We start from the raw sequence: 24,648 nt of genomic DNA, 5'->3' as shown, positions 1-24,648 counted from the left end.
CGCTTCGGCCCCCGCTCGCCCCAGCCGCCCGTTTCTCTTTCCACCCCTCGTGTGCACCAGCAACCACCTACCTACCTACCTAATAATGATTTTACGTTACGCCACGCTGTTCCCCGGGGAATCCGACGGTGCCGCACCCTTATTGCACATGGCCCGTGCTCGGTACGTAGGGTACGTAGGCCGTCGGCCGAACGGGGGTGTCGGAAAGAGAGAGGGAGGGAGGGAGAGAGAGAGAGAGAGAGAATTGATTATCATTAGCAGCGGAGTCCCAGAACACCCCCGGCGCTGCCTGACGCACGTACGCACGCAGACGGCACGTCGTTCCAGGTCGTGGGAGCAACGAGATTTGCTCGTGCGTATGATAAAAAAAAGGAGAAAAAAGAGCGAGAGAGAGAGAGGGAGAGGGAGGGAGGGAGGGAGGTCGCGCGGGGAGTGAAAATAGTACGTCGAATCGATTTCACGAGCGTGTGTACTAGTCGGCGAAGGTGTGTACGTTGCTGAAGAAGCGGCGCGGGTGAGACAAATTTTGCAGACTGATTAGATTTTGATTTCTCACCGGAGTGAATCTTGCGGCGGAATATCGAGTAAAATCGAATCTTACGACACACTGCTCCATATCCTCGCGAGAAGGGCGAGAACGGTCAGAGTGAGAAATTTCGCGTGGATGATTCAGACGCGCCTGATGACTTTTCGAGCGCAGTAAGATGGACTCGCAGATAAAAATCCCGGGTCACACGCGAGGCGTATCGAGAAGCGATCTCATCGAGGAAGAAAATCTGCAAAGAGCGCATGCTCGCCACCCTTTGCCGCGGGAGAGGAAGCCGTCCCCCGAGAGGGCGGAAGATTCCTGCGGATAAAAAAAAGGGCTCGGACTCATTCTCGTTTCACGGCGCAATTGCGCCGCGAGCGGACCGTGAACGTCATTGGTCGGCGCTCTCGCGGCGCCTGAATTTTTCATCCGCCTGAATAATGAATTAAATGTCCCACGACGACCCTCCGCGCGGAACGCAGCGGTGCGTGTAGGTGGACACACGCGCGTGCTGCACGGAGGCCCATAGGCGGTCCCGCCGGTTGTTAGGAAAGACTACAGAAGTGACCATCGCTTTGTATCCCGTTTCTCCCGTTGAGTCCTTCGACCGTTTCGGGAGACTCGCAGGGACGAGCGTCGCCGTGGGGAGAGGAGGGCCAGAGCAGAGGAGTGACGGCGGGGTGGAGCATGGGGGAGGACAAGGTGATAATTTGATAAGACATCGGGAGGGGTTGCCATGGAGACGATACAAAACCCAGAGTCTCGACTGGAACCCTCCGGCAGGCGCCTTCTCTCCTTCGTTGCTCTTTCCGTCCTCGAGGTACCTGCTCCTTCAGGACTTTGCTCCATCAACCCTGAGACACCGAAGTGTCAAGTGTCCTGCCGCCACTACTAACACCATCACCACCGCGACTGCCGCCTTGCTCCGCCGAATTTCTTGCCCAGTGCCTCGTAAGATTTCGACGTGCCCGACAGCGATGCTGTCGAAGACATAAACACGCATCGCGTGGATGCGGAAGAAGATAAAAGGATATTGCTATGGCAATAATCCGATATCATCGTTGTTGAGATGTGGCTTTCTCCTCATGGAGATATCTGTGACGTGTTAGGTAGCGAGGAATTTCTAACACCTGCTAGAGAGAGAGAGAGAGAGAGAGAGAGAGAGAGAGAGAGAGAGAGAGAGAGAGAGAGAGAGAGAGAGAGAGAAGGAGAGGAGGAGGGACTCTTATAAGTTCTCCCGATCGTATAAGTGACCATCCCCAACGAGAATCCAATCAGACGTTCCCGAGGATGATGCTCGCCACTCGTCCGATTTCAACCCAAGAGATCCTTCCTCCGTTCTAAGCCCGATAGTTGAAATATCCTCCACGAGACAAGAGATGACCCACTCGCGTGTCTCGCACAGACTCCACGTTGCGTCACAGAGCGAGATTCCATTCCAAGATTGGGGTGGCCATGATACCACCCGAAATCGTGGGAGCAAAGGACAAGAAGGCTAAATGCAAGAGAGAGAAACGGGGAATAGGGAAGCACACCCCGAAGGACATTACGATTATTACCGAGCGAAACTCGCAATGTGGGACTCGGCGTCCCTGAAATGCATCGGCCACATGTGCCGTATTCAACTGGATCCTCTCGAAAGGACTCGGTCCAGACGGTTGACTGCATTATTTATCGCAGCAACTCGCCGAACTAATTGATCCCTCGCATCCCCCGATAACGATACCCATCGGAATCACGAGCGCGACTTTCGTATAACGTCCGAAAGTTGACGAGCTGAAGTCGTCGAGACAATTGCCTGCCAAGCGGATTCAATCCGGGTAACTCTTTAGCGCTCCCAATCGATTGGTCTGAACGAAAGTCGAGTAATTTTGACCAAAATCCCGCAATGAGCTTACATTGCGATCGCTCACAGCGATGGAACTGGACGATGTCTATTAGCAACAAATTTTCCTCTATGGCAACTGACTCTTTTTGTGATGTGAACACTGTTTGCTAATAGCAACAGGGCGAATATCGATCGACCGAGGGAAGCAAATCCCCCGAAAGAAAGTTTCACTCTTCGAATCAAGCTTCACAAACTACTCACCGGTATGTATGTAGGTGTGTTTTTTCATGTCGCTCTTCTGGTGGAATCGCTTGCCGCAAAACTGGCAGGGATACGGTCTCGTATCCGAGTGGATCAGGAGGTGGGTACTGAGCGTGCTGGATCTCTTGAAAGCCTTGCCGCACTGTTTACACTCGAACACCTTTTCCGCGGAGTGTACGGCCCTGTGTTGCGTGAGGCTGATCTCGTGGCCGAAAGTTTTGTTGCACAGTTCACAGGCGAATGGTCGTTTGCCGTTGTGCGATCGCCTCGCGTGTACCTGCGAGAACGTATCGCTCATTGACATCTTTGAGTATATCATAAAATCATACGAGATAAATTAGTAAAGAGCCGCGACGGACTTGCGCTTCCGAGGGAAGCGCAAGAGGAAAAGCCAACGAGAAAGTGAGACATGACGACGTAACTGCATAATAATTTAGTCACGCGTAAAATTAGCAGATGCAGAGTATATAAAGTGAAATTTATGGAATGCAACACACATATAATACGCAGCATATAAAACAAAGATACCAAAGCCTGCGTCGCAACGCAAAAGTAAGACCTCTCTGCCTCATCGGCGGGGAATATTACTCGGAAAAATTGAAGAGTCGGTGGAAACAATCGCGTCCTGCAAGAATAATCAGCGCCGTCCCGGCGGCGCGGCGATTGACTCGTAAGAAGGCGGCGCGCGGGCGTCCGGGCGGATCTCACCGCGCCGACAGCGCGAACAAATCAGAAATGAATCAAAACGAGAGCTCGCGGACGCAGCCGGCGGGACGCAGCACGCCCGTAAAAAGAGCACGCGTCGCGCGCTCACGCACGCATACACCTACCTCGAGGCCATGCGGCGTGCTGAACATCTTGTCGCACTTGACACAGCTGTAAACGTCGCCGAGCGGATGGGGATGGTGCAGCCCGTGCGCCGTGTGGGTCGAGTGCAGTCCCGGGTGAGCCGGATGAACGCCGCGCAGCAGCAGGTGCGGCGGTAGAAGATGATGCGGCAGCAGCTGGGGGTGCAGGTACGAGAGGGGGTGATGCGGGTGAGGGGGCAGGAGCCCGCTCTGGAGGTGCAGCGGCGGGTAGAGGATGGACGAGCCGGGTGGCGGCGGATGAGCGCCGATCGCGGTGGTCTCTCTGTGCGGAGACGCATTCTGGACGTGAGCAGAGGGTGGATCCGGCCTGAGGAGAGCCGATACGCTGAAGCTGTCGCCGGATCTCTTCGGGGGGTGCGACACGGGCGACGTCGCGACGCTCACGGGCGGCGGAGACGGGGTGGACGACGATCGCGGTGGACTCGAGGTGTCCTCGTGATCGTCCTCGTCGCCGACCTCCTCGACGTCTACGTCCACTTCCTCCTCGACGTCAACGTCTACCTCGGCGTCTCGGCGGTCGGACGGCGGCGAGTCCGGGCACGGAGACTGCGACGGCGAGGGACTCCTCGTCGCCGGCGAGCCCACCAGGCGACCCACTCCGAAGGACAGACGTTCTGCAATTGAGCGTTTAATGGTGATGATTAATGACTGACTGCTGCGGCAGGGTGCGCCTTACTTGAGCATCGGTCGAGCATTCGTCGAATCGCAAAAAGGCTTCGTTTAAGCATCTCTGAGCAGGTAGACGTTTCGCGTAATTGATAAAGCAGAGTTCACACACGGACCAGTCACGGGACCAAGATGGCCAATCATTGGACGACGGCTGTGTCACGTATAAAGTACACGCGCGTGGGGTACGCTCTGGATACGAAAGAATCCGGCAAAGGAGAGCCACACGCGGGTAAATAGAGTTTCTTCTGGCAGAAGGACCCGAAGGTCAGAAATGAGATTTGAGTCACGTACTGGGCCTTTTTTTCTAGCGTGCTGGCGCGAGGGTGTTAAGGGGCGACGGGCAGGGCACGAAAGGTCATGACAGGGTCTCATGTTGCGCTAATGAGACGTCGCGAGGAGAGAAGCGAATAGTGAGGTGTCGAGAGCGAAAAAGTACTTCCGCGACGTGCTTTCGTGAAGCAGTGCCCTTAATGAGTTGCCCTCGCGCGCTCTTTCGGAATTTTTCATCCGCCGGAGTGTCGTGAGTCGTGATTAACCGTTAACAGCATTGTGAAATGAAATTACGCTCGAGTGTGATAAGGCGGGTTGGGGACGGGGTGGGAAGAAGGGGAAAAACGGGGGGGGGGAGGGAGATAAATAATGTGCCCGGCTGGGGTAAGCTCTTTAACCACACCTTCGTATGGCAGAATAGTTATAGAATAGGATAATAGATTGACGGGGTAACAGTTTTACCATGTCGTCGCTATTTATCGTTAGATGTTAATGAGACTGTCCGCTATATCACGTGTCACGTAATGATGTATTATGGCTCTAACGTACCGTGACTAATTAATTTACAACGGAGAGATTAAGCTTTCATCATTGTTGGAATATTAAATTAATATTTTCACGGTAACGGTCGCAAATTGCATCAGATCGCAATGTCGGTATCGCGCGTCAATCGGAATTTACTGTGCTCTCTCTCTGATTATCAAATCGATGATTTCTGACGCAGCTTTGATTTGTACGTCCGCGTCACTTTATCTGTCGCCCGGCTCGAATGAAATATGATTCAGTCGCGAATTTTGATGTATTTGTTAGATCAAGCGCGCGGAATGTGTTTACCCTGTTATCGTCGCAATGTAGATTTGCGCGCGCGCGCGCGCGCGTGTGATGAGAAAGTTTGGAGAAATCAAGATTCGATTACAAGATACGATTATCGGATCTCGCGATGCTCGACTGACTTGTCGGCCGTGTTATCTCGAACAAGCACATGATCCTGAATATTGCGGAAATAATATTTGCCGAACCGCGGCAATTTTGATAAAAGTCCGACTTCAACTGGCTGCAACTCGATATTACACAAACAACTATTGTAAAAAATATCCTTTCGCTGATAAGCGCACGAGTGGAGCTCCTTTGTGCAAAGTTCTCCTTTCGAGCAGGAACAAATGAGACACGGATGAAGCTCTTTCGGCGCCGAAATCGACGCGGTTTGAAGTCGAGTGTGTCCGGGAACTATTCACGGTATTTCTAATAATCACGATCCACCTCGTGATCGTCGTGATTTACAGCGACAGCAGGATCGCAGGATCGCAGGCGACCGCGTGTACACGCGTGTCGCGTCTTGAGGGAAGAAAGGGCGCGCTCTCGGCTCTATTTCACGAACCCTCGATTCGAGCCCGGCAATTTCGCATTGGACCATTCATATCGCGCGTCTCGCGCGCGCGCGCGCGCACACCCGGTATATTATATTTATAATCCGTGCGCGCGACACGCGGTCACGTGCCGGGCTGTGCGATGCACCGGTGTCGGTTAATCGCATTTAAAGCTCTCCGCGAGCCCCGTCGTTGGGGTCGATTATTATCGTGTCTCCTGGTGGCTTTGCAATCGAATCAAAATATGACTCGAGTCAGAGTGGCCTAATGTAATGAGAAACGCTCGCGCCTGCGGGGATCTGTCCGAGGAGACAGATAGGTGCTTCACTCTGCCGGTCAAAAACACAAAAGAAGACAAAAGGAGGGGCTAATGAAATTACAACCGTTATATCCCACTTTGTGTCTCTTTTTATACCGAGACGTGTCTGCGAAGGTATGTTATCCTAAACTTCAAATTCACGCGCTCTCTCTCTCTCTCTCTCTCTCTCTCTCTCTCTCTCTCTCGCTCTCGCTCTCTCACTCTTCCTCTGGAGCGATAACTTGCGTATTATTTTATCGATGTGAATCGCGGCTAGTCCGAAAGCGTTGGATACCGGAACTGATCAATCTGAAGCATCACCCAAACACACAAACGCTTGGAAACGCGAATGAAATTTATTTACAGCCGCATTCGCGGCGTTCCGCTCGAGAAAAATCGCGAAGAGCACTTGGTCAAATCACTTGATGATTACTGCAATAAGCGGCTTCACGCGATACCGTCGGAAGGGAGGTAGAGGGGGAGGGGGAGGGGGAGGGATCGAGACGGCAGTTTGAGCAAAAAGGAGAAGGAAGTCCGGACAGATGTGAGTCGCAGCGAGATAGGAAGAACTGCTTACGCAAATGCCGCGTCTGGGTCGACTGGAATGCGCTAAAAACGGGTAGTGCGAGAACCGGCGAGAAAAACGCCCCGCGACCGTCCGGCAGATGGGTTAACTTTGGTCCGGGTTTGACGGAGGCTGCGTTAGAGACGCGTTCACGCACACATGCATCTACGGCCGCGTCGCGATGCATCTCACGTGGTCCGCTTGGTAGTGGCTCCCAGCCCCCGATACAGTGAATGAAACTTCTTGAATCGACTTGAAAATGGTTTTTGCCACGGCGGCCCCCGCCACCGGCACGCATCGTAGCTCGGGCATGTTTGCGCAAAGTGCTCTCGCAGTTGCGGGATGAGCGAGGCAAAGTTTTCGGAGTGCAGCTACCATGTGGATATAGCGGATGATCTGGAGTGAGAACCTCACTTGTCATCTTGTTGTTCGTTAGCAGCGCACTCGTGCGCAACGCCGTAAATAAAAAATAAGTTTATTAAGCTTATCATCGGAGAACTTGCGTGAAAATATTCCCGCAGAGAGTAACTCGTCACCGTTATCGTTACACTTTCGTTTCACTTTTTTCACTAAATCTTGAACATCTTTTTTTTGTAAAACCTATTTTTTTGTAAAAACTCGCTCCTGCCCATTTCGCGTACATGTGTTCTGTATGTACGCCACGTAACGATCATATTCGTTAGCGTTAATCAAGGAATGTAATTGCATTACTGTCACCGTTGCTGGTAAAAACGGTAATGTCATTACCGAGTCGTTAACGAAACAAATAAACTTGCAACGGTGGTTTTCCAGGCCTGCGTTGAAATGTGCGTTGGGAGGGTACTTTGAGACACACGAATACATTTCGCTTGCAAATGTTTGGGAAGCGAAATTTCGACGCGCGCAGTCGTTAATCGATATGTGGAATATTTTTAATGAGTAAACTCAATCGAGACGATTTTTCAGCGTGTATGCGTTTCACGCGGCGAAACGGCAGACCGGTTCGTGACAAGGGGATGACGACGATGCCGAAGACGGTTGTGGACGTGGATTAATAAAGGAAGGCCAAGTCGGGGGGACAATTAGATCGAGTTAACGGCCAACTTTAATCTTCTGTCGTCCGTCAGTCGTTTACTGCGTAGCGATCTACGGCTATTAAAGCCGTTACACACTTCACGTTCAAGCCCCTTCTTCTGTGAAGCCGGCTCATGAAAAAGAATGCGCGCGATCTTTGCTGTCATGGCGGCTGTCAGCGAAGCCGAGCGACAGGACGATGTGGGTTTTCAAAAACAGATTTTTACCCGGGCATCAGTCTCTAATGAAAGCCTAATCTTATCGTGAAGGGTGCGATATCAGAGTATATAGATGAACAAAAAAAATAGGAGGAGAAATTTTAACTCAAATAGACTTTGATTAATCGGAGACGATAAATTATATACAAGTAGTAGAAAAGTAAAGTATATATATATATATATATACACAAGTATAAATATACAAGTAAATAATGCGCAAAACATACTTTTCCCCTTATATTATACGCTGCAATACGTTACTTTTATTTTCTCTTATTTTTATTCATATTGTGCAATTTTTAATGTACCTATTTGAATGACTTTTAGAACTGAACGAGTGACATTAATGTTCCTTCTTATTGTATGCGCAAATGCTAAATCTTTCATCGATAATCCGAGTTTGTCGGAGATTCCCACTTCATCGATGCTATACGCTTTAATGATGATAAATCACTTTTTATCTGGGAATAGCCTTCCTAAAAATACCCCTTCTTCCCTCCTTTGCACGACGATGCAGATGATAGTAATAATCCATGTAAATAATAATAATACGAAATTGCTGAAGAAACGCCATGTTTGCGCACTGCGAATCTTGAAGGAGTGGAGCTGGTGATGGAAGAGCGACGATAAAAGTATCGCGGCCGATCTTATCACGGCGAGAAACGACGATGGGCAGATGAATGGCCACGTGCACGCGCTGAGTGCACACGGGAGGAGTAGGAAGAGTATGCACGGGCGTTTAACATGACAAGATGTTACTAATTCAGGGTAGGTACGAGCACAAAGGGGCCGACGGTCCGAATCCCTGTGCCCGCGCCTCTAATCTGCTCCAATTGGGCCGGCAGGAGTTAGAAAGGCCCATGTCCGTCCGCGGCATGACGCGTGCTACCATTTATCCCAATCGTCGGACGACCGGTCGTTCTTAATGATCGGCAAATAAAAACCCGCCGTCATCCGGGCTCGAGGAGGAAGCCATCATCGGGGGCGAAAGGTCGGCGCTACAACCCGCGCGTCTACACCTTTCGGAGAGAAATGAGAGGCAAACAGTGCACAAAAGATGTACGGCAGCCGATTGTAAATCTAAAATGCGACGCAGTTTCTTGGACAATTATCTCAAATCAGCGACGGAAATCAGTGATATTAAAAAAAAAAAAAAAGAAGACGAATGACTTTTATCAGAGAGGAAAAATATTCAGTTGCAGTCACACAGTAGAAATCACACAGAGAATTTCAAGTTAAAATTGAAACTTATAATCACTCGTTATATCATAAGAAGCTAGTGTGTACAATATTTTTTAATTCGCTTTAAAAGAATTTGATTGTATGAATTTTCCTTCTTTTTTAACTATTTAATTAACTATTTAACTTTTTTAACTATTCTAACAATTTTTCTTATTGGGATGTATTTGAAAAGAATTATGAATTATGTACATCATACGGTGTTCAGGTTTATATGTATTCGGTATTCAGATTTATATGTATGGGTCGCTCGTGTGATGTGTCAAGCGCGGAAAATCGAGGGTACCCAAGTTCGACGTCGAAAGATTTTTTACAGTATGGTGATCTAATTCGATGGAATATGCGAACTTGCCGATAAAGTGAATTACGGACTCTACCCACAGCGCACACATACCTGAGTGACTCTTTGGTAAAGGCGGCAAGTTTGTGACTTCCGTGGTATTCCCGAAAGGTGCCCACAGTCTCGGAAACATTAAACGAACATTGCAGCCGCCTGAAATGAAAAGGAAAGAAGCGTTACAATTATTAAGTCATTAATAAGTCATTTGTAGACAAACTGAATCTGTATGTTCTCTATTGAACTGAGGAAAGTAAAGTAACTCAGGATGTAAAATGTGTGTAAGTACGTGCGCGTATATCTGTTTACTAGATTACAGTATTTATTTGATACATATATCAATTTATTGAAATTCTCTGAATCCTGATAAAATTCTCGGAACATTTCAACAAGTTGTTCTCGAGTTTTCTTTTCTCCAGATAGTGGATACCCGCGATGTGTGCGCGAAATCCGATACGAAAAGATGGCGACGCAAACGGCGAAACGATCGCGCATTTTTCCCAATCGTTTATGCATCGTTACACCACCGACCACTAACGTGCAGCAATGACATCTCAAGTCCTGACAAATTTAGTATTCCTGGCCCGTAGGAAAGATCAACCCCTCGACAAGAGCGTCTTTATTAGAAAGGAGGAGAAACCCTCCTCTATTTATCAACCTTGCTCCGGCCATTACTCGCTCTCTTTCTCCCCGAAACCTGCATTCCTATCCCCGAACATCCGCCATCCATCCTGGCTGGTTTCTTTGATCGTTCTGCTGGAGCATCAAAGTTCGAACTTCACGCCAAATCGCTGGCCCGGCGATTAATCAGACGATACGGAATTCTCGCCGTCCGCTTAACGCAAGCAATATGAAAAATTATGCGACACGTCTAATTATCACCTCGGTGCGACTACATCGACGTGTCGGAAAAATTGCAGACCTGATTACTCGTTCGCGGCAATTTTCTTTGCCCTGTCGTCGAACATGAGACGATTACTGTACCGTACTGATAAATAAAATCGATGATTCAATATATCTAATTTATGTTTAAGCTTCGGATTATTTCGCGACACACACATAAGTATCCGTTTTATTGCTCAATAATACGGGAGTTAACAACTTGCAATATCAAAATAGCGCGCGGTAACAAAGAAATCTGCAACCATAGCAATGAGGAATTAATCGCGATAATCGAGAGAGTTGCGGTCCGGCCGACAAACGAACGTGCCGTAATCCATGTCGGCTTTCTTTTACATAGACGCGATAAAATATCAAATCCGAGCTTTACGACGATGAGCGCAATCCAGATTGTCTATCTAATCGTTCGACTCGATCGCACTAAATCAGTTCTGTCTTCTTCTATATCGGTGTAGTATGCGTCATTCGACGGCCACTTCATTTCACTATCGAGTAAGGACGAAAAAGAGTTGTTAACAAAAAATGAAAGGTAAAATGAAACTTTACAGCCCTGTGATAGGTGGTATTACTGAATCGGCGCGAAATACAACATATGCCGCAATATTCTATTTTAATAATAATAGATAGTTGCGTCTGTGTGCGCGTGTGAGTGTGTGCACTTTGATTATACCGATTGCGTTTTATCTTCAAATCAAGTTCAAACTTATTTTAGAAATGATATCAAACTCACCGGGGGAAATCGTACATTAAAATAAAAATATATCAGTGATCGATTATAACAAATGGCAAACGATAAATAAAGTCAATTGCGCAGAGATAAAACGCCGACGTTTCGGTAATAAAGGGACCGGAAAATAAAAATATTGCTTCATTTTAGTTACAACAATTATCCTTCGAATAATAAATTCATCGTCAACTCGGTATGCTGATGCATCTTCGCAAACACTGCTCTCAGCGCGATTGCCGTGAAAACGCAGAGATCGATTGTATCGATAGATAGAACCGAACCGCCGCCCCGGCGCGGCGGGGCGGTTATACCGAGAACCAACGAAAAAAAAAAAAGAAAAACACGAGAGAAATCCGTAATCCCTGCAATATAGGACCGGCCGGGATAATCTGAGATAGCGTGGAGAGATTAGACGCTCCGCGCCGCAAAGACTGTCTCATTCTCGTAGGATTATCAGAAATAAATCATATTTTCCTATATAGGGAGAGAGGGAGAAAGAGAGAAGGAGAGAGGGAGAGGGAGAGGAAGAGAGAGAGAGAGAGAGAGAGAGCGTACGCGCGCGGTGCGCTCTCGAGATAAGGTGGTTGGGTATAACAACATCGATACGTTTGTATACACAATGCAGGTAAAGCGTGTTTGTCAGCCGACGAGAGAGAGAGAGAGAGAGAAAGAGAGAGAGAGAGAGAGAGAGAAAGAGAGAGAGAGCATCGGCGCGATATCGGTGCCGTTTGCTCGCGCGACGCTTATCCTGTGTAGTCCGTTTCGCGCTATCGTCCGGTCGTAAATCTATAAAACGGCAAAGCCAGCGTGATTTCCCGACCGTGAAGACCACCGACGAATGCATCTGCGATGAATCGACAGGCCGGCAAGATCAATCCTCTCTGACATCGGAAGAATCGTCCCTTCGGAAGCGGCACCGACGTCGCGGTGAAGGAATCTCACGCGGTCGAACATGGCGGAGACGCGGGATTAACACGGAAGTGACGTGATGATGAAGAAAATGGACTTTGCACGATTGCATCGGACGATTGCGGTCGAGCATTCTTCACCGGTTTTCATTAGAAACGACGCCCGCAAGTTCGCGTATTTGGCGAAACCTACGAGAGAGAGAGAGAGAGAGAGAGAGAGAGAGAGAGAGAGAGAGAGAGAGAGAGAGAGAGAGAGAGAGAGAGAGAGAGAGAGAGAGAGAGAGAGTGAGGTGCGCTCCCAAGCTCGGAGAAGCGCGACATGTTGCGCACTTGCTCTCACACTCTTGCGCGTGACTTTCTCGAGGAAGCGAGAGAGAATCCACCCTCGCTGCAACTATCACATTTATTCGGTAAATAATGTTAAACGCGAAAGAGACAGCCGTCGGCGGTTACGGACGGCGGCGGGAGAAGATCAGCGAACCCTCTCGACGAGAGCTGCCTATCACCTGGCAATTATCCCTTAAACCGCTCCAGCTCAACGCCTATGGCTCGATATTATTGCGTTTAACCTGTTACCGCGATTAGTAGTCGGGTATTAGTATAGGCAGCCATCTAATGCCGCCAACCATCCCCTCTCACCTGTTGAACGAACGGACCGTTGTGCAGCACGGCCCCTACGCACCTGTGCGCGCGTGTGTTCGTGCGTGCGTGCGTGCGTGCGTGCGTGCGTGCGTGCGTAGAGCACCGCGTGCGCGCCGCGGAGCCGCGCGCGAGTCGCACGCGTGTGCGTGGCGCAAGCTCAGGTGTCGACGCGAGCCCGGAAGCTACCGCGTAAACGCCACGCCGCTGGGATAATAGGCAGGTAATAGATAGGATGATGACAGGCGAGAGATGGCAGGGGGTGAGTGGTCGGGGGCGCTTCGTCAGCGAGCGTCAGCCGCAGGGACGTCAAAGGCTCAGGCTATGCGATATGCGCATTTCGACTGATTATTTCGGATATACGTTTCCTCTCTTCCTGCCTCCCTTCCTGACCCCCCTCCGCGGGGAATGCCACCGGTGCGGATCCGCGCTCACCGGCTCGATCGGTTTGTGAGGAGGGGGGAGGTGTGCTGGTTGGGGGATAATTGATGGGGACCGGGTTTTTAATTACGATAATGCGCCGCCCGTGGGCTCGCGTAATCCTGACGTGCAATCCTGAGCTCCGAGAAGCGATAATGCGTGTGTGATGTGTCGCGTGCTGCTCCTCCACGCTTTCGTGAGATTGAGATGCGGAAGCGACGCGCGAGAAGCTGACTTCTCTTTGACCGAGAACTTTCATCTATTTTAATAGACGGTATCGACGTCATTTTATGACTTAACCAGCGCTGCGTTTTTCCTGGGAATATTATATTGATTCTATTAATGTCGTATAATTGTCGGATTAATATCGTTGTCCTCACGTGGCGTATCGTTAGCGTAAGGAAGACTATCATCTCTCGGACGTGTCCGAACTCTATTAGTTCTCCATCTTAACTAACAATATGAGAACCAAAATGCAGTGAGAGAGAGAGAGAGAGAGAGAGAGAGAGAGAGAGAGAGAGGCAAGATGTTCGAGTTGGCGGGCTGAAATTCGCCGAGAATAATAGCTGTCATCGCCAATCGTGATGGTCATCAGTAGATTAGCGTTAGCAGACAAATTAGTGGGATAAACAATCCTCTAAAACATATCAGTCTTACCCTCAGCGTCGATGGGTATCTGCGGATTCTCTTGAAGATTCTCATTGTTGTTGGTTTCCGGCGGCAACGGCTGCTGGTGCACGAGCGACGAAGCCGGCTGTTTGGGCTTGACAACCCGAAACGCTGACGCCTCGGCCACCCCCCGTCTCGAGAAGTCCAGCGGACCCACCCCGACAGGCGAGTGTTGTTGCTGCACTTCCATCATCCTGGACCTCGAGTCTGTTCACCCTCTTACAACTTCCGCGTCACTGCACACGACATTCGCATCCTCCTCCACGTTCCTCAGCACCACGCTTACGGTCTTTACGTTTCCTCAACAATAAACCGACGTGCACGATTTTTTCCGCAATCCTACGACTCCCTACGCTTGAACGGAAGCCCTCTGGAGGTGCAGTCCGGTCTTCCTGGATTCCCCGTGGATCTTACGCGATTTTCGACAGGACAGCAGCGAGCTTAGTTAGAGAGACGGTCTATGGCGGAGGGTGGTTCTTCGAGAATACGGCTCTCGTCTCAAGCGGCAATATGCACAAGCGATGAAGCGGGTCCGATGTGAAACCATCTGTTCGCAGACTTCATCCTTCCAGGAGGCGTCGGTCGACCTCGAAGCGGCGTACTCAGCACAAGCACTCCAAGTTCCTCCGCGGGCACAGTCAGGAAGACACTCGAAGCAGCCTGCTGATCACGATTCGTCAACACCTGCTGCTGCTGGACAGATCGACGTAGGACAGCTCTGGCCGACTTGGCGGCGACGGTGAATACGTGTCGCGCGCAAAAGGGCCTTCCGATTATCAGCGACACTGATTTCCTCGCGGTCCATCGGCCGGACAGGACAGCTCGGGAACGGCCAGCACCGGCTCAAGCCCGGGGATGTGAGAGACGTTAGCCGTTAGAGCGGGTGCCTCGACGTCGACTGCTGTTAACGGGTCTGATAGTGGAGGGACTCTCATGCGATGACGGCCGGAGAGCGTCGCTCTCGGGGCAAGAGTGAGACGGAGAGATCCACACGAACACGACGCTCACACTGCCGGCGTCCACACAGAGAGGGAGAACATCCACACGGACGTTCGATACACAGCAGGATTTTAGTCTCGAGCTCCGCCTTCCAGGCACGCCCTCGCAATTTCTACTCCACCCACACCAACACCAGGCTGTTTTGCGCGTCCGCGATGCGACGCGACGCGCCGACACACGAGCGGCAAGTCGATTTCGCAGAGAAGTGGGGTTGCGACGCTACCGAGCGCCGTTGCTCCGACGTCGACGGTGGGGTTGCTGATGGGGGTCCGCACTTCTGTATGGGTGCGTTTTACAGACATGTCTGCGTGCGTATGCGGCCGCGAACTGCACCGCCGCCGCCGAACACGAAACACACGTTGCGCTCGACGCTCTCTCACCTCACCGGTTGCAGCATTATGTGGAACCACTCGGCCACCCTGATTCCACTCTTGACTCCACTGATTGATATTTGCGCGCTGGCCCCGCACACTTGGACGTACGTGCACGTACGTGCCAACCCGGCTTCCGTCCTTCACCACCGTGGTGAAGGTGGGATGCTGGCAGGAACGGCCGAGCATCTTAGAAAATTTAGGCAAGGTTGCCCGAAGGCGATAGGGTAGCTTGCGCCTTTATGGCCGCAGGGGTGATTTCTGATATCTCTCTCTCTCTCTCTCTCTCTCAGGTGAGATTTCAAAAGAGAAATGAAATCTTGCTGGGGGCTCGCGACGAGTATTTAGATCACGTAGGTTCTCTGAAGGAGTTGGGGGGGGGTGTGTTCCCGGTTCATATTTTTCTGCCTTTCGCGCGGAAGCGAGCTCGAGGGAGACGAGAGGCCAGCTTCACACGATGCTCAGGAAGAGCGATAGAAGAGCGATAGGACGCGATAATAACGTGATTGTGTAATGAGCTCCAGGAGAAAAACCTACCTCGGGCGGTTTCTTCCTCGCAAATTTGCTGCAGGACGATGAACCTGAGTCGCGATTGGAGGACGCGTCAGAGAGTGATTTTCCGCTGAGATATACCTGTACGGAACGTTAATATCAGTTGATCAGGATTTCGCGCGACGTTGTACAAATCCTTCGCGACAGCTCGTTTTCGGGTAAACACGGGTAGGACGGTCGCTTTATCTTAAATTTTCACGAAATTCAATGTATCTCCGATAGGAGAACGTCGGACGCCTTTTATGATACGCGCGAAGGGATAAATCCGGCGCGATATCGGGCGGTAATAAAAATTTATCGTGCGCCTCAAACACAGTTTTAACATCGCCGAAACCGTCCCGGCGCGACTTCCAGCCGATAATCCGGAATTTTCGGTGCAACGACACGTCTCTCACGTATGTATAGCCCGATAAGGCTGTGTGTGCGGTCGGCTTAACTTTTTGTCACCAGGAATATCCTCTCGGCAGTACCGTTGTCTGGCCGTCGCCTTTCTTTCCGCGTTTTAATATCCGGCGCGCGTGAAGCGCGTCCTCGTCGCTGGTCCACCGGATGCATCGACCGCGGGGGAGGGAGCCAGCTCGCGCGTCAACTCGTCGCGCCTCTTCCGCGCGTCGTCGCTCGCTCGTTGCTCGATAAAGAACGAGATTATGATTCGATTATAGAATGCCGCCCCGGTCCCGGCCGATGTGAAGAATGCGTCGATTTCGCGCGAGACGGAATTGGCGAGAGTGCGCAGTTATTCCTCGCGCCTCCCCCGCCGCCTCCGTCGCTCATTCCGCGTGCTCATTTCCTTATCGCGATTCGCACGACAAAATTCGTCGTGATAATCGCTTGCGTTCGGCATACGAGAAACGTAGCCAAGATTAACAATTATCCATTCTGCCGCGAGCATCGACGCTGCTCTCGATATTTCGCAGATAACTTATCTCTCGAGCGCTGCGCTTCATCTCCCTCTCTCTCTCTCTCTCTCTCTCTCTCTCTCTCTCTCTGTCTCTTGGCTTGTGACGCGTAATTCGATACACCTACCGCATAGACTGCACCCTGCTAAGCCGCGAAGTTGCATGACATACGGTTACTTCTCTCCTTTCTAATAGTCGCGAGTACTTATGTAAAGCTGTCGAGAGAGAGAGAGAGAGAGAGAGAGAGAGAGAGAGAGAGAGAGAGAGAGAGAGAGAGAGAGGACGCGTGTGTCATCCATTTATTAAATTCATCGCGAGCCGGTTTTCCTCGGTGGTGCAATATCCCATCCTTCTCCGGTGAAAAAAGTTAGCGGCGCAGTGCATGTAACGGAGGGAAGCTTAACTAAATTTTCCAGGAAAGGACGCCGCATCTCTCTTTCCCCGGTAGATCATTCTCCGCGCGTACGCTGGGAAATCGAGGCGCAGCGGTTGCGGGGTAGTTGAGCCGCGGCTGAATGCGCAAGGTGTGTGTAGCCGGGGTGTACTACCGAGAGTGTCGTCGTCTGGGGCGTAAGTATCCGCGAGCGTGACGCGAGACGAGATGTTGGACGTCAGGCGAGACCGACAAACCGCATCAATCATACTCACTCACTCGCTCGCATCGCCGTACGTTCTCCCTGGAGCACCGAGGACGTCCCAGGGCCGCTCTATCTTCGGGAGAAAATTGCTTACTCTCATACCGCGAATACGGGAACGACGGCTCTCCTCCCGGCAGCGCGACGCAGGCGTGTGAAAAGCCGCACGACACCCCCGGCGTGTCGTACTCGGCGAGAAACGAAAAAGAGGAAAAAAAGGAAAAGAAAAGAAAGAAAGAAAAGCAAGGGGGAGCAGGGGAGTCGGCGAGGATGAGAGCGCGACGATGAAAATTACGAGGTCATGACAAAAGCGTCGGTTACGCAGGGCTTCCTTTTGTGTGTAATTTAAGGATCTCTGAAGGAAGTTACAACTGACTCGCCGTGAGGAGTCCAGCCAAGAAACTATCTGCAACATTGTTACCTTTTAAACATTCTTGCAGCTTGCCCCAGCATTATTAGCTTTGCTGCTGGGATTTCGATGTTTCTATTCGCAATATGTATAACCTTTCTACTCGCTCGTGAAGATATAAGAAAGAAAATGTGAGGTCGAAGTGTCGGTCTTATCTTCGGCGACTTATCTTGTGAAAATCTCTAACGAATGTCATTTGTGTGTAACTCGCTATGAGTCTGCCGCGTCGTACACAATCAAGCAACTACCTGAAACTGGCTACTTACAACATTTCTTTGTGATTTCTTCGCTTCTCAGGAATCTTGTCTCAAATAAATGAGATTTTGACCATCCATAGAAATAACACGTGAAAGAAAGAATAAACTGGAGATTCCCGCAATTTTACCTGCAATCTTTTCACGACGAGAGCTTTCATGACTCACTTGGTTTTGAAAGCAAATCAAACATTCCGGTATCCGCTACAGAATATGTCTAATTCGTTACGCCTTTCTACGTCCATCACTTCGATTTCAACGAACAAGGTTTCCACTCATCTCTATCGTGCGCTCCAAGCCGTAAAAACGCTTCATACTTTGACGAATAGGCAGGCGAACGTTCAAGAATGCAACGGTGGAACTGTACACTCGTGACATACATTTGCACCGCCGGGGCCGCTATAAAAATTTTCGCCTTTGTCGCGCAATTTTCACTTTCGCGAGCGGAAAATGAAGTTCTCTCGCTCGTTGTTGACTGCAATTCATCCGTGGCATGTCGCACGAGAAATCGACGCTATTGCGCCACGCACGTGCGAGAGAAGTGACATCATCGCTGACCCGCATTAATTAAGTATCGATACGCGGTATCATTGAGACAACGGACGTCCACACATTTTAGCCGAGCCGGCACCACCACCTTGGCAGACTAGTCGGACAACGCCGGATACGCAGCGGGCGGCCGGCTGGCGCCACGAATTTAGACTTGATTGTCCCGTCGAACAATTGTTTCGCCGGTGGTAAATGCGAGAGAAGAGACCGCGGGTGTCTCTCTCTCTCTCTCTCTCTCTCTCTCCTCTTCTTCCTCCTGCCCTCTCACTCCGTCTCTCTTTCTCGCGTCGGAGTGGACGAGACGCCGCTCGGCGGGCAGCATGACTCACTCTCAATCAAGGAGAGAAACATATTAGCGATTGTCTTTACCAATTGGGGATATGTGGGTGATGATTATCGCGCCGGCCGAGAGAGCGATACGTGTAAAATACGTATCGTGAAGCGACGCGTACAATTATCGCGCGCGCGCGCGGGCTACAGATGGACCCCTGCGGGTAGACGAACGATCGCTTTGCCGTAAGTACACGCTATCTGGAAACTGGAACGTAATTGGCAGAAATTGGTCCAATTTAAAGCGATTAGTCCGGATCCACGGAGGAAGAATCCGGGCGCGAGTATCGGTCGATCGGTGATTCGATCGAGGAGCTCGAGATGTTTTTCGAAGGAGGCTTATCGTCCGGCTTTCTACCGCCCGCCAATTGCCGATATCTTGGAAAATTTTCAACGACGCGTGCGCAATCGCGCGCGCTGCAAAGTCGCTCGTTTTTGCCTTAGTCGGCTTTTAATTTATTACTCGATTTGCTCTTTCTCGCAATTGCGCACGCGCGGCTCCGTTATTTCACTGAATTCGGCAAACGCGAATTACTTCCTGCTGCCGGCGTAATGCAGTGACGGGGGCTATTTCTAATTAATGCCGCGTGTCAATTCCGCATGTTCGCGACATCCCGCCGCGTTATCGCCGCGCCGCTGCTGCATCCCGTACGTATGACACAGGATTTCGAAACTGTCGGTCGCGCGCGATGGATCCGAAAATGACAACAGCAAACAACGACGCGCCGGCATTAATGAGGGGAGCTTCGCCGAATCGCCGTCGCTCGTATCTAATCGGCCACGCGCGATCATCGCGACGTATGCGATTTAAATCCGTGGAGATCGATGGTTCCCGATGAGTTTCTGGCCGTCGGATCATCGCTTAATAAGACACCGCGTGTCATCGCGATCACGGCAAGGCCGCGGCTGAGTTCACCGTAACGAAAACAGTTCTGCCCGCTTTTGTGCGCTCGCGACGGAAACAAAGCTTTCGCCGCGTCACGCTTCCGAATATCGCCCCCGCGCTGATTATCGGCTCGTTAGGTCATTGTACCACATAAACAATCGAGATAAGCATGCTTAATCCGGATTACCGTATCCGAGCTGGGGCCTCTTTTACGACGAATCGCGCAACTGCGTCGAAAATTCGTCGTCTCTCTTGTGCAATTTCAGCGATTGAGAATTCGCCCCCAAGAAAGAGACGCGTGGATTCTATTGTTGTCTTTGCTTCGCGATGTTGATTGATCTCGATCTCGAGCCGAATCGTTGCCTCGACGATTACGGCAACCTGTCGTCATCGAGGGGGGATTAATCCGACGGTTCGAAAATCAAGAGAGAATTCGGTGTTATAAAATAAAAGTTACCGTAATGTTAATATGACGATGCGGAGAAATGTTGAGAATAATGAAAGAGCTGTAGTGTCTGTTATTTTCCAAAACCTCACGACTACACTACGTCGCGTCGAATATCTGAAATCGAAATAACAATGACTCACGACGCACGCAGCGTCTCGCGACGAGATTAGGAGGAAGTGTCGCGCCGACATCCGCGCGGAGGTTTCGCATTTTCACAGGAGACTCGAAACTGAAGTACTACACGAAAACAGCAACCGGAAGTCACTCCGTGTCGCTCCTTCCGTGCTCGCGAGCCGTGCTTGCCGTGCGCGATTTTCGTGGACGTCGACTCGTGGAAGGATTTGCAAAAGTCGGTAGTTTCCGCCGGATTCCGCCGGATTAGATTTTCATGCGAGGGGATGTGACGCGCGGGGGAGGGGGGGGGCGCGCCTTGACTCCGCCACGATGAGAGCGGACATATGGTGTCGGGCGACGAGTTTCCATCGAGAGAGCCAGAGAGAAAGTGAGGAGGGAGGGAGAGAGGGAGACAGCGCAGGGAAACGACGGAACGAGCTGTACGAGAGACAAGGTGATCCGAGAACGACGAAGAATTAACGCGGGACAAACGAGCGTGACCATGTAAGCGTAGAGGGCGAGGAGAGGGGGCCGTCGTGCGAAGTTACCGCGGGGAACCGGGCTGTGTAAACCCCCGTAATATACGGACATATGCACCGACGAGCACCGACGAACCCTCGCCGGATCCCCGTGGACTGATATTTAGGGCCGATATTCATTAGCAGTTTCGCGCGGGGTGGAAAGCGCGAGACCGAAAGGGGATCGGGCAGAGAAACGGCGGAAGGGAGGGAGAGAAGGAGAGACAGAGAAAAACGAAAAGGGACGACGACGGTGCGTGAGTATGGGCGGGATACGGTGACCTGTCTGACGTTGTAGATGATAACTGTAGCAAAGGGTACTTCGATACCCCATCACGTCGCTCCCCTCGTCGATGATCTATGGTTGCGTTTTGATACGCAGACAGAGAACGGTCCAGATTGAGATATTAAGTACACGGCGCGTTCGTAATAATGCGGGTGACATCGAGACGGGAGTTGAGTTTATTGCTCGGACAGCTGGCGATCTAATGACATTTTGAATGAGTAATAAATAAATTGTCTTGCGCGCTCCCTCTCTCTTTCTCTCTTTCGTCTCGAGAATACGCGGCGAAATTTATTTAGTAACTTTAATAACGGTGGCGTAGAAATGCAATTATGACACACGCTATTGACGTCACTTGGAGAACTTAATTGATTGAACTCTTAAAGCCCTATGTGTAACGAGCTAACCTGTATAACATTGGAGTCCGCTCATAATCCGTTTTAATATATTAATCTCCATTAATGCGCGGATCAATAGGAGGACCGACCGCGTAATTTATTTCGACGCGCGCGGCGCGTTTCACTGCGCTGCACATTTAAATCCGTTTCCGTCGATAATAGAGCGCAATAAATTGTTACCCGATAAATGCTTCATGATGCCACAGACCGCCGGCAGAATCGTAAATTGTCGATGAAACAAAACAGATTATTATTCGCGGCAGAAGCGCAATCAGCTAGCTGCGGCGTATCGTTCTCGAAAATGCGCGCTCGCACACACGCGCACAAGGCGGATTTTTACACAGTGCCCGACCTTAATGAGAGCGACGACAGAGTACCCTACCTCCCCCGCCTAATCTAAACTTCGGGATTACGTCAGTGGCTGAACGAGGCAGACGAGAGAGGCATATCCGGTTGGCTTAGATTGACTTGGCGCCAAGCGCTGCGCGTACGACTGCCGGAATTAAATGATTATTGCGTTACACACGTCGGTCAGAACGGAGAGGAGGACGGCGAAGGTCGTAGGGCGTGCTGAGAAGAAGCGTAAGAAAAATATAATGCTGCGGAGAAACACACTAGGAAATTCAACCGAGTTCCTCCCGATCTAAGCGGAAGTTTTCGGCATCGGCATAATTTTTCAGTGCCTTCCAAGTACTTTTGTAATCGAAGCAAAGTCACTCAGGCTTATTCACGAATTGCTGTGCAAATTTTTATCTTCTTTGTCTCTTCTCGTGCCGTCCAATTATTGCTTATTATTGCAGTCGTCGTTACGAAAAATAATTTATTCCTCACGCTTGTTCCTCAACGAAGAAGACGCACTTAAAATTCATATACTTGGAAAATATAAACAGATAACGTCTTATTTCTGTTTATTAATCTCGTATTTCTATACTTAATTTGATATAAATTAAGTGAGAAATTTTATAACGCAAGTTATTTAATATAACAAACATGTAACATACATGAGATGAATAACACGAAGTATTCGGCAACGTAAGTCACTTTGATTGCCGAAAAGAATACGATCGAAGCCCGCATACGTCGCTTTATGATTCAAGAGGGTCGCCAGTGGTACATGTCCATACAATCTAATTTAAGACGGTCCCCTCCCTCCGCCCCTGTTGTCGCACAAATTAGGAAACCGAGCAAAACGATTAATTTTTATAAATGTACGCGCTGCGCGACGCGTCCGGCGCGGCAGCGCGGGGTGATTCGAGGAAACTTGACGCCCGGAAAAGTTAATTCTTAACGGAGAAATAGATGAGGACAATTATAGGGGGGTGAGCGAACGCGAGCAATTAAAGTGGCGGGATCCAGGTGGAGATCTAAAATGCTTTAATAGCGGATAATTAAAAGTGTTTGCGCAGGGAGCGAAAATTGTAAGAACTTGGAATACGAAAGATAGTGAGAGACAGAATAAAAATCACACTGAACAAAAGATAGACAGTACTGCTTTTTCCGAAACGACTCTGAAGATAATACCATACTATTTTCTCCCCCCTCTCTCTCTCTCTTTCTCTATCTCTCTCCAAACTGCGGCTGACTCAACCCCTTAAACTGACATTTCATTCAATCCGCCGTTCGTCTCGTTTATTAATAAGCTCCTAGCTTTGGGTTTGTTTGCCGCGTGAAGTTCCAATACGCGCGTCTTTCCGACGGAAGCTGGATTTTGGAATTAAGCAGAAGCGCGCCGATAAAAGCCGAAGTAAGAGAGGGGCATGGTAATTTCACATTCCCGTTGCCGATCCAATTCTCTCTCTCTCTCTCTCTATTTCTCTTCCTCTTCTGCCTCTCTTCCTCTCTCCCGAAGAGAGTTGACGCAAAATGCCCAAGGCTGCCACCCACACGAGCCATGTGCGTACAGCTATCTATCTATCTACCTACGTATCTACAGGGTGAGCCAGATCAAACGCAGTTTTGCCAAACGACCGAGCCGCCCTGCCTCATCTGAATTGATAATAGCAACGTCAGCATATCAAAGACTGCGCGATTCAACCGCGTGCGATTCACCCGTCGACACACAAACGTCCCTTCTTCTTCGCATACTCGCAAAGGTTACGCAAAGGTTGCGTGGTGTAAGTAGTGTATTTAAAGAGGGAGGAAGACAGAAAGAGAAGAGGGGCGCGGGGAGGGGGGTGGAGGGTGAGCGCAACCGGCAGATTCAAATGCGCTCTCCGCCGTCTTCCAAGGATACGCAGACTCGTGGGAACGAGGACACCCCGCGAGAAGAGACTGCCTTCGAGCAGGCATCCGAATTTCGGCGTCGGCCACTTTGACCCCATCAAAGAAACGAAATTTTGGCTCACGGGCCGCGGGAGAAGCGACGTTGAGGGAAAACGCACGACAAGTATCTTTTTAAAGGGCGTGTGCTTCTTTAAAGGACTTTGTGTTATTGCGAAAACATTGCGCTCTCTCTCTCTCTCTCTCTCTCTCTTTCTCTCTGTTTATTTCCCTCATGTTTCTACATAATATCGCATTTCTGATACATCATTTCCATACGCGCGATTTCCCTGACGAGACGCACGTTTCAGCGCGGGGGAACTTCCGCGCGGCGCGATAAGCGCATAATCGATGGGACTTCGCGCGAATTCAAAACTTTTCCAATTATTTCCGGCGCACACAGAGATTCCCGGGTCCAGCAAAACACTCGATCCGGCTCCCCCATCGCCCCCGTGCCGCGCACTGCCCCACTCAACCGCCCGTCCATCCGGCCCCCGCGCCGGATAAGAAATTTAATTAAAACCATGGAAAAACAAGAGAAGTACCGCAGGGAGTTAAATGAATTCGAGCGGATGACAGGAAGGAGCACGTGAACAAGGTGAACTGCCGCCGTCGCCACGGCACGACGAAAGTACAGGCACTTCCTCCGCAATGGGCGGAAGAACACCCCTCCCCCCGCCTCCCCCCCTCCTCCCACTCCCTTCCCGAGTCACCTTCTTCTGTACTAATCAGAGACCGAGGTCTAATTAAATTAGCGATCATGGCGTTGGATGGGGCAGACTTGGCGGATAAACGAGCCCCCGCCTCGTCTTCGTCGCCGTTACAGCTCGGCGATCCACTTCGAATCCCTGGTGTAATGCAGAAGGTACCCCCGGTGGGCATAACCGCGCCCCTGTTTACCACTCACTACCCCTGATTAGGTGGACTTCCTGTCCACGAGTCGTCGTCGCGACGAGCCGCGCGAGCACGATCGTGTAC

General features: G+C 50.4%; 1 protein-coding gene across 1 annotated transcript in view; it reads right to left on the bottom strand.

Moving 5' to 3' along the window:
* The window catches only part of LOC105185660 (fez family zinc finger protein 1), a 29,027-nt gene extending 13,969 nt beyond the window's left edge, over positions 1 to 15,058 (bottom strand). The window contains exons 1-4 of the mRNA XM_011145313.3: positions 13,755 to 15,058; positions 9,561 to 9,659; positions 3,449 to 4,101; positions 2,619 to 2,895 (exon numbers count right to left, since the gene is read on the bottom strand). Coding sequence (XP_011143615.1) covers positions 2,619 to 2,895; positions 3,449 to 4,101; positions 9,561 to 9,659; positions 13,755 to 13,959 — 1,234 coding nt within the window. The 5' untranslated portion in view covers positions 13,960 to 15,058. The remainder of the gene's footprint in view (positions 1 to 2,618; positions 2,896 to 3,448; positions 4,102 to 9,560; positions 9,660 to 13,754) is intronic.
* Positions 15,059 to 24,648: the final 9,590 nt, after the last annotated feature.

Source organism: Harpegnathos saltator, unplaced genomic scaffold (assembly GCF_003227715.2).
Source record: "Harpegnathos saltator strain DR-91 unplaced genomic scaffold, Hsal_v8.6 scaffold128, whole genome shotgun sequence".
NCBI classification, from domain to species: domain Eukaryota; kingdom Metazoa; phylum Arthropoda; class Insecta; order Hymenoptera; family Formicidae; genus Harpegnathos; species Harpegnathos saltator.
Note: the sequence above shows the minus strand (reverse complement) of the source record. Positions and strands in the feature narration are given on the sequence as shown.